At 53.5% G+C, this 10,000-nt stretch overlaps 1 protein-coding gene across 1 annotated transcript in view; it reads left to right on the forward strand.

Annotated features, from left to right (window-relative positions):
- Positions 1-10,000, forward strand: part of diaph2 (diaphanous-related formin 2) — a gene marked incomplete at its 3' end in the record, with an annotated part of 387,717 nt that overhangs the window by 353,310 nt on the left and 24,407 nt on the right. Inside the window, exon 29 of the mRNA XM_084459450.1 lies at positions 422-472. Within this exon, the coding sequence (XP_084315576.1) occupies positions 422-472 (51 nt within the window). The remainder of the gene's footprint in view (positions 1-421; positions 473-10,000) is intronic.

The raw sequence follows: 10,000 nt of genomic DNA on the forward strand, positions 1-10,000 counted from the left end.
CACCAAGACTGATGTATGGAGAAATACATAAATAAATAAAAAGCACCTCTGATACCAAATCAAGTCACTTTCCTGCACCGGTGCCTTCAATCTGTCTGTGCTTGTGTGTGTGTGTGGGTGTGTGTGTGTGTGTGTGTGTGTGTGTGTGTGTGTGTGTGCGCGCTCGCACACTACGTGTTATTGTGTGTGTGTGTGTGTGTGTGTGTGTGTGTGTGTGTGTGTGTGTGTGTGTGTGTGTGTGTGTTTGCAGCGTGCGCGCGCGTGCACTTGCCAAGGTGGTATGCCAACACTGGGACTCTGAGTGGGTAATTGGTGCCAAACTCCTGAGATATCTCATGTCTGACATCTCTCTCTCTCTCTCTTTCTCTCTCTCTCTTTATTCCCACCCGTCTTTCTCTTCCTCCCTCCCTCCATGCTCCAGGTGATCAAAGCCCTTCCAGTCCAGCCCCGCGGTGGCCGGGTGCTAGCCATGGTAACAGGAACTAGCCGTGTGTGTGTGTGTAGTTAACCCCACCCTGCCTCTTTCCACGCACTCCTGGCTGTAACCCCCCCCCCCCCCACACACACACACACTAAACCCCGAGCTGGTCTACCCCTCACAGACGCCTGCGCACAGTCACCCCTGGACCCTAGAACGTCCAGGCTCTAGAACGCGGTCGGGAGAGACCCTAGAACAGACTAATTACGGCCATCGGTGAATTCGTCTCAGTTCAATGTTAGGAAAAAGGACGCAGGTTTAGACTGATTGTTATTGGCTGTAAACGCTATCGGGAGCTTCTTTGTCGTTATCAAGTCTGAGGAGATATACATTCCTTTGACATTTATTTGAGCGTGAGATACAACAGGAGCTGAACATCGATCAAGGTAATAACGAAAATGGACTCTGAGAGAGAACTAACTATCTAAAGACTGGATCTTTCTCTCCTTACCTGCGATTCAGTTTGGCTTCTGTGGCGTAGACCGGCTCTAGCCGATATCTGGCGGACCCTGTCCCCACTCCCGTAGGCCTACTGTTTACAAAGGTAGTGCATGACATCACTTCCTGTCCTGTCGCCGCGTACAGGAAGTGTGTTCTGTCAGGACGGGGAGGCCTTCCCTCGTCACGCGCCGGCGTGTTTGTGTTCTTTCCCAGCCGTGGCATTCATCTGGTAAATGTCACCCGTTGCTCAACGCCGCCCAAAACACTTCTCTTTTAATGGATTCTTGTCCTTTTTGTGGCCTGGCCTACTTTGAAACGACTGAAGCAGCATTCGATTCCCATCTCCAGACGGTGTCTGAGTGCATGTGTCTGTCTCTCTGTCTGTGTCTGAGTCCGTCTTTTAAATTGTGCGCGAGCCTCCCTCGAGGGGAGGATATGAATTGCAAAAATGATGACAAGAGCCTTTTGTTTTGACCAGGGGTCTTTAATACTCTTTGTTCGTTTTAAATTAGACACGAAGACATTCAATAAGGACTTTGGATAATGCATGTCTGTTGTATTTAATCAATCATGCAAAAAAAAAAAAAAAGAAGGTTTACCAAAATATTAAAATTAAAGCTAAAAATAAAATTAGTCAGCCAAGGTATTTGTGCCTAGATCTATCCCTCTTTTCAGTTGGTTAAGAATAGACCAACACCGTGAGGAAAGCAATACTACCAAAAATATAATGAGAAAATGTTTATTATTAAATAACTGGCAGATGCCCTCTGACACACTTTAGTGTGACCATCTGCTGGCACGCGCAAGGCACATGCGTATACCGTGTAATGGCATGAGGTTAGGAGGTGTCTAGGGAGTGAGCGGTGGGTCTGTGTGTGTGTGTGCGTTGTGTGTGTGTGTGTGTGTATGCATGTTATGCATGTTCCCAAACAGTGCATACGGTACATGCTGTTTAGATATGTATATATCTTGACCCTAGATCACGTAGCGTCTGTCTGGCGCGGCTCGTCCAACGTGTTGAATCCTCTGAACCCACAGTCTGGCTCTCAGCTCTCCGCACGTCTCTCTCAGCTCTCCGCACGTCTCTCTCTGCTCTCCGCACGTCTCTCTCTGCCCTCCGCACGTCTCTCTCTGCTCCGCACGGCGCCGTTCTCCTCCGAGCGCCGGCTAGCTCACAGGCTACACCGTTAAATAGGGGGGGGGGGGGGGCATTATTTTCATCTTGCGAGAGTCTAAAGTGCAGATGTTTAGACGCACTCTGAGGAAAACCTCAACTTCAGCCTGTGAAAAGGAACAATTAAGACCTGCCCGCCAACACCGGGCTGTGTGAAGGAGCGGTGAAAGCTGATTGGCTGTCTGCTCTACGGAGGACGGCTTCTGCTGCGCTACCGGGGACGCGGGGAATTGCGGATGTTTGAGTGTCATGAGTTTTGAGAGGGATGTTATTTCTAGGCCGCCACGCAGGCGGTCATGTTCTTGCGTGCCTCTCTCTCTCTCGTTCTCTCTCTCTCTCTCTCTTGTTCTCTCTCTCTCTCTCGTTCTCTCTCTCGTTCTCTCTCTTTCTCACTCTCTCTCGTTCTCTCTCTCCCTCTCTCTCTCGTTCTCTCTCTCTCTCCCTCTCTCTCTCTCTCTCTCTCTCTTGTTCTCTCTCTCCCTCTCCCTCTCTCTCTCTCGTTTTCTCTCTCTCTCTCTCTCTCTCTCTCGTTCTCTCTCTCTCTCCCTATCTCTCTCTCTCTTGTTCTCCCTCTCCCTCTCTCTCTCTCTCGTTCTCTCTCTCTCTCGTTCTCTCTCTCTCTCTCTCCCTCTCTCTCTCTCTCTCTCTCTCTCTCTCTCTCTCTCTCTCTCTCTCTCTCTCTCTCTCTCTCTCTCTCTCTTCTTTTATTGCATATTCACAGTTACCAAAGATCTAAACTGCAGCAGTAATCTCATGTGTTTGCGCTGGGCCTGTCACGCCCGCTGTAATCTCGCACGTCGAAGCTCGATGGACCCTCGTAGGAGCCGCCCGGCGTACCCCAGCGCCGGGCCCGGCGTCCACGGGGCCTCTTCAACCACACTGGAGGAGTCCGCCGCTCGCCGGGCTCAACTCTCCTCTTCCTGGAGGGCCCTGGAAGTGAATTACCGAGCACGGCGCCGATCACAATTACTGTACCGACGCCGCTTCCGCGTATCTGCGGCTCCACTCGGTATAGATCTCAACACGGCCCAGGAGGCCGGCGCCGTGGCGTGATGCAATTACAACCCCAGCCAGTCCTGCTTCGCAAATTGGGCTGGAGGCATTGACACCCCCCTCCAACCACACAGAGGTGCTTGTGTATTCAGATGAAGTCGGGAGGGGAGGGGGAGAGCGGGGGGGGGTGGTTACCTGGCTACTGTTCATGTCATTACCAGAAGCTGTGCTGTTCCCACATTAGGGGGGCAGCGTGTGTTTCAGCGTGTAGGTTTGTGTTCAAGCCCCCCCCCCCTCGGGGGGCGCCTCATACGGTCGGTGAATTCCCCGGGCGGACGGCAGGAGACGGGCAGGGGGGGGGGGGGGGGGGGGACTCTCTCCCGCGTCCCCGTCCATCGATTTTTTAGTTCCAGCGATGAAAGCCAAACCCTTTCATACCCGCTGTCCCAAAAGGCACATCAATCAGATCTTCAAAAGAGGGGGACAGGGCCAATCTCTATTCACCGGCCTATTTTCTAACGCATTAAGATCCCTCACCTTGTCCCGACCCCCTGCCCCCCCCCCCCCCCCCCCCCCCCCCCCACACACCCCCTCCCACCATCCCTCTCCACGGCTTCACCTTCACATGTCCGTCCATCAAAAGTTTCCCCTTCTCCCTTCCGCTCGTACGCTCGAAAGGGCCTCTTTGACATTGACCAGGGAAGGACTCGCCTTGCCTCCATTAAAACACAGAGATGCAGTGATATAACGCTTGTCAGGGTTCATGGGGTTTTCAACCCGACTGTCTCATCTCCGGCGGCCTAGTACCTTAATTCAGCCGGTCGGGATAGCGAACGGTGGCCCCTGTATGTTTAATGAAGATTAAATTACCTATTTTCGCTCATGCAATTTTAAAAGGCAGAAAAAAGGGGGATGAATTTGCGCCGGAGCGAATGAGCGCGGGGAGGAGAAGTGGCGTCGGAGGGAGGGGAGAGAGGCGGACGAAGATAAAGGATTACTACCTCTCCTTTTTTTTTTTCATCCCTCGTTCTTTTATTATAGCTCACATGGCGTTGCTAATGACCCCACTGTCCCTCCTGATCTACCTACAGTCTCGTCCTCTCTCTGCATGTGCCTCCATGCGAGTCGGCGGCTAACGCTAACGCACGCTAAGGGATCCGTTTCCTTATCGAGGGTGTCATCGGGAGAGAATCACAAATTTGTTACTTAAATTAATCAATGTTATTATATCACCCCGGTGCGATAGTGATCACGATTCCCTCAGCAATTAATGTTCTCGCACGTACTGCGTGTTCTGTAGTGCGCACACGTCTCTGTTCTCACCCCTCTCTCTCTCTTTCTCTCTCCCTCTCTCTCTCTCCCTCCCTCCCTCCGACGCGCCTGTCTTTCTTTTTCCACCCTCTTCTCCCGCGCCGTCACGCGCCCACAGACGCGGCGGCCCCGCGTGCGTTCCCCGCTCAGCTGCGCTCCGTCGACAGCTGAAGCCGTTTGCCTCCCAGACCTCAACCCTTCCTTCCTCTTCGGGGTGTTGATAGATGTTAGCCATCGGGGAGGGGGGGGCGAGGGGAGCTAACGTGATTTGCTCTGGGCCGAGGGGACCCCGGGGCTAGCGCGCTAGGCTAGGACTCGGGCGGCTTAGTAGATGCCAGATAGCAGCGAGAGGGGAAGAGCGCTGCTCTGTGGAGGACGACGGCTCGGAACCTATCACCTGCTCCCGATAGATAAGGATATTTATCAGCGGCCAAAAGAGGAGAGAGATGGATTGGCGGAGAAGCAGCCGGGGTCGCTGGCCAGCGGTCTGGGGACGCGGACGTCCAAGGACAGCTGTGCCCGAGTCCCATTGTCCCCTCGTCCGCACTCTGAGGGCCTCTGCCACCGGCTCGCCATATATCAAGGCCCAGCTGCCGAAAAATCCGTCACGGAAATACAGATCCGGATTTTATGTACCAGTCGAGCGCCCTCCCTCCCCGCGGCTCGCGCCGCCGCCCGTGGCGCCGAGAGAGAGAGAGAGAGAGCGGACGGTGAAGTGTGACACGGCGGGGTCCGTTTTGAGAGGATAAATCGCAACTGGATAAAACGGCGGCCCCTGTGAACGCCGGGGCCCCGGGATCTCCTGCCCCCCCCCCCCCCCCCCCCCTCCCACTTCAACCCCCCCCCCCACTTCACCCCAGCACTGCGTCGTTTGATTCCTAACAAGAGCACCTCGACCTCGGGAGCTGAGTGAAAGGGTGCCCGACTGGCTTGACTCCGGCGCAGCGCTTCTAATGCCAGGGTCCCAACCCCCCTTCTAATGCCAGGGTCCCGACCCCCCCTTCTAATGCCAGGGTCCCGACCCCCCTTCTAATGCCAGGGTCCCGACCCCCCCGGTACCAGCTCTTTCAGAGCGTCGGGTCAATCGTCGCGCTCTGTAATGGACTCGGCCCGCACGCCTTTGTCGAATGGCAGCACTCTCTGCAGGGGTTTGGCCCCATTGATTGGAAAAGAGCCCCCCCCCAAACTGCAAACACACAAGCACGCACACACACACACACACACACACACACACACACACACCAATACCATGCCCAGCGTTCACTTACCACCAACCAAAATCCACATGCCGCTCTCTTCCTTCAACCTGCGGATCTTCTTCAGAGAGAAGTTGAACTCCCCTTACTTCCTGTCTTAAGCCTTCAATGCTAAATTTCTCCGCCCACTCAGCGCCAAACGCTGTATTGGTCTTCAAGCATGTGGGCAGATATGAAAGGTCACCTTAAGTGCAAATTGTCAATACCGGATCAATCTCAGCTGGCAAATATTCTTCCGAGGCGCAGTAATTGAAGGTTTTATCTTATTTTTACCCCGGGCACATTCCCACAATAGGATTGATTTGGGCTGGTGGCGTGATGAATTCCTAATAGGCCTATAAGTCTGTCTGTAGTAAAAGCAGAAGGGAATAGCTGATGGAGGAGAGGAGAGCGGAGAGGCGTAGCAATGAACACGCCTTCCCCCCCGGGTGAAAAATCGGCCTCATAATATTCCAATGGAATCTCCACAGCTATCATACTTAGGTTTGAGGGATGGAAAGCTGGCCCGGGATGAATTAAACCTTATTCATCGCCTATTAGAGATGGTTTGGAGGCTCTAGTAATGATCACCAGTAGAATAAATAACGCCCTTTGGAATGAGAGGCGGTTATGTTCCCCTGGCAATAAGAGGCGCGCGGGAGCACTCGGCGCTATTCCCCTGGCCGTGCCGCCATTGTTTTTTCTCCGAACGCGAGGTGCCCATTACCTCAGACAGATAGCGCCCGGGCGCCGTGCTTGAATTGGAGTGTCGGCCGCTATCTCCGCTCTGCCTGGCCAGCGCCATGCGGAATTAATATTTCAGTTTGCCATCGAGCGGCCCCGGATGCGTGTAATAAGGAGGTATGGCCCGGGAGAGACGGGCCGGACTCACGGATAAAGCTAATTCCCAGAGAGAGAGAGAGAGAGAGAGAGAGAGAGAGAAGACGCTCGTACTGCACAATCATCGGCGCGGTTCCGTGTCAAAGCCCGGAACATGACGAGCGGCTTCGCTATCGAAACGCCTGATGCAGTTGCTTAGAACAAGCGAACAAAACGTGGAGAGTTTCTCAGCTATAATAGTTGCCGTTGCTAAATCTGTGTTCTTGTGAAATTCCAATTTGCACTCCTTACTGCTGTTACCCACGAAGCGATTTCCAAATCCGGCGTTGTTAATGAAAAGATCGCGCCTTATCGAGGTGCAATGCCACACAGCAACAACAGCATCTGTTTTGCTAATTCACCTGCGCGAACGCAGTCACGATAGTCACAATATAGTGAGGTTCCACTCCCTAACGACGCCACAGCGACGGAACCTAGTCAAGAACATTCCATCTGACACAGCCATCTAGAGTTTGAAAGACACAATCCGTTTCTGGCTCCTCGGAATAGCAGTTGGAATGTGTACTCTTTCATCATACAGCGTTGATCGCGAAGACTATAATTTGACCCCGTTGTTCCTCAAATGCTGCGATATGGCGGCTAATTGTATGTAATTAGGCGTGCCTCGCGGGCCTGCAGCGCGCCCGTGTGAAAGGTGTATAATAAGTGGCGACAGCAGGAAAAGAGGCCCTGTCGCCCCCCTGTGACGCCCCCCCCCCCCCGTGACGCCGCTGCCATCAGAGATGTGAGGAGGCGGCTCTCGTTACAGGGTCACTCACCGATCACATCATGAGGAGCCGTGACTTTCAACTCTTTTAGTGTTTTTTTCGGGAGATCTCCTGTTTGTTTTGTTTTTTTCGTGATGACAAAGTGGATATTTGGGCAGATTCCGGAGAGCGGTTTGGGAGCGAGCGCGAGGGCTCCCCCGGTGGACGCTCGGGCGTGTTTGTCCGTGGGCTGTAGACAGAACGGCACGCTGCATAGCAACACCGCCAGGCTTGATGTCACACGCGTGCTGACAGGTGACACGAGTCCGTTGAAAACACGGCCCCAGGGGGACAAGAATACAAAAGGTGCTTTGAGATCACAATGGGGGGGGGGGGGGTTCCTGTGTGTGTGTGTGTGTGTGTGTGTGTGTGTGTGTGTGTGTGTGTGTGAGAGTTCACGTGTGCGCACGGGTGCGTTTGGCGCGTTGTGTGTGTATGTGTGGGAGCATGCGCGCGGGTGTGTTTTCCTGTGTGTGTGTGTGCGTTTGTGTGCGTTTGGGTGTGTGTGTGTGTGTGGGTGTGTGTGTGTGCGTTTGTGTGTGTGTGTGTGAGAGCATGGTACCTGGGCCGGGAGGCAGATCAGTGGCTTTACAAAGCCTGACATCAGTCTGAACCTCAGACCCAGGGAGAGAACATTACTGTCACTGTCCATCGCAGGACCGCCCGGCGAGGATGAGAGAGAGATGGAGGAGGAGAGAGAGAGATGGAGGGGATGAGAGAGAGATGGAGGAGAGGATGAGAGAGAGATGGAGGGGGAGAGAGAGAGATGGAGGGGGAGAGAGAGATGTAGGGGGAGAGAGAGAGATGGAGGGGAAGAGAGAGAGATGGAGGGGAAGAGAGAGAGATGGAGAGGATGAGAGAGAGATGGAGGGGGAGAGAGAGCCGAGGAGAGGATGAGAGAGAGATGGAGGAGAAGAGAGAGCCCAGGAGAGGATGAGAGAGAGATGGAGGAGAGGATGAGAGAGAGATGGAGGGGGAGAGAGAGCCGAGGAGAGTGAGGGTGAAGCGGAGCGAGACAAAGATGGAGAGAACAGCAAGAGTTACGGATATTAACCCCCAAAAAGGAGAGAATGGTGCTGTAATGGGTTGAGTCTCTCTCTCTCTCTCTCTCTCTCTCTCTCTCTCTATTCCTCTCTCTCTTTCTACCTCAGTCCCTCCCTCTCACTCTCTACCCCTCCCTCTCTCTCTCTCTCTCTCTCTCTCTCTCTCTCTCTCTCTCTCTCTCTCTCTCTGTCTGAGGGGAATACTTTGTGCAATCAGTGAGAATCTTCCCTGTCTCGCTCAGACACACCCCCCCAGCTGAGCGTGATGGCGTCTGACTTGGCTCCATCACTGCTGCTGACGGATCCCCGGGCGCCGGGCCGTCGCACATTTATTTATTCATCCCTTTATTTGCGTCAAGTTTATTTATTGATGGGGCTCAAGGATGTGACGGCAAATTTCCATTTGCTCGCCGAGAAAAAAACTAAACAAAAAAACGGAGGGGGGGGGGGTGTAAACCGATGCGTTTACACTCTGATGAACACCGGTGTTGTCGGAGGAGGAGGAGGAGGAGAAGGAGATGGAGGCCTCACCTTTTCAGTCAGATTCCAGCAGTCCAAATAGCTATTCCTTTCTGGTAATGGAAACGTGATATGGCCCATTTAGTTAGCCGGCGCTAATCCTGCTGGTGTTTCTGCCTCCGTGTTCTCGTCTCTAGACTTCTAGCCCGTTGGTTTCTGGGGGCGGGATGAGTGGCGTGACATCTCCCCCAGGGCTGGGTAATTTAACATAGCTTTATCGACGCGCGTGCACGCCATCACGCACGCTGGCGCGCACACACACACACACACACACACACGAATAGACATGCACACAAACACACACACACACACAAAGACAAAAGCAAAAACACTTTCACCCAAAACACAAACAAAACAGCCAGTAGAATCACTCATTTAGCATTACATGATGGCTTATGCTACTGCTGTTATCCAAATCCGATGTAGACCGTCACTTCCATTTTGATTTTTTTCTAGTGTTGCAACAGCTTTGTTATGGTCTGTTTTTCAGCTCTAAATAGGATGTGTCCACATGCCTATGAATGCTCTGATGATGACAACGCAATTAGTGGGGAACTAGTGTAACCCTAATTGTTGTTTATTTTCACAATGACATATTTGTTGTCCTGGGCTACTGGGAAGCTGCTATGCTTAATTACCCACTGGTGTACAATTTGAGGTCGTTAGCCTCCGAAGCCAATATCGCCGGCAAAGGTCTGCCCAAGGAGAGGGTACGAGGGAGATGGCTCGCCCATACAGCGCTCTGCTGGAGATCCGGGGATCACGTCAACAGCCCTCCCCCTCGCCAGACAGACGCCAGCCACCCGCCCGCGCTAAAACACCACACGCCTACTGCGGCGGAGGGGCCTTGTCGGCTACAGAGCGTGTAATGAACGTTAACAGGAGTGACTTCGACAAAATCGAACCCAGCCATGCGAAGCGGCGGCGAGCGGGACATCCTGGCTCTGAAGGGCTGTGAGTGGACGAGTCTAAGCGGAGGTCACACGACACGGGGCGCTGCTGCCGCAGCTTCCAAGACGAGCCCAGAGTGTCGGTGGGGGGCGGTTGGGGGGGACCGGCGCCCTCTAGTCCCCTTCGATGTCTCTTGATTGGGGGACAGCCCCATGTGGAGTCAGGCGTCTTTGTTTTTGTTAGTTTATTTGAAATCATCTGGAGATTTC

Source organism: Borostomias antarcticus (genome assembly GCF_949987555.1).
Source record: "Borostomias antarcticus genome assembly, chromosome: 28".
Taxonomy (NCBI): domain Eukaryota; kingdom Metazoa; phylum Chordata; class Actinopteri; order Stomiiformes; family Stomiidae; genus Borostomias; species Borostomias antarcticus.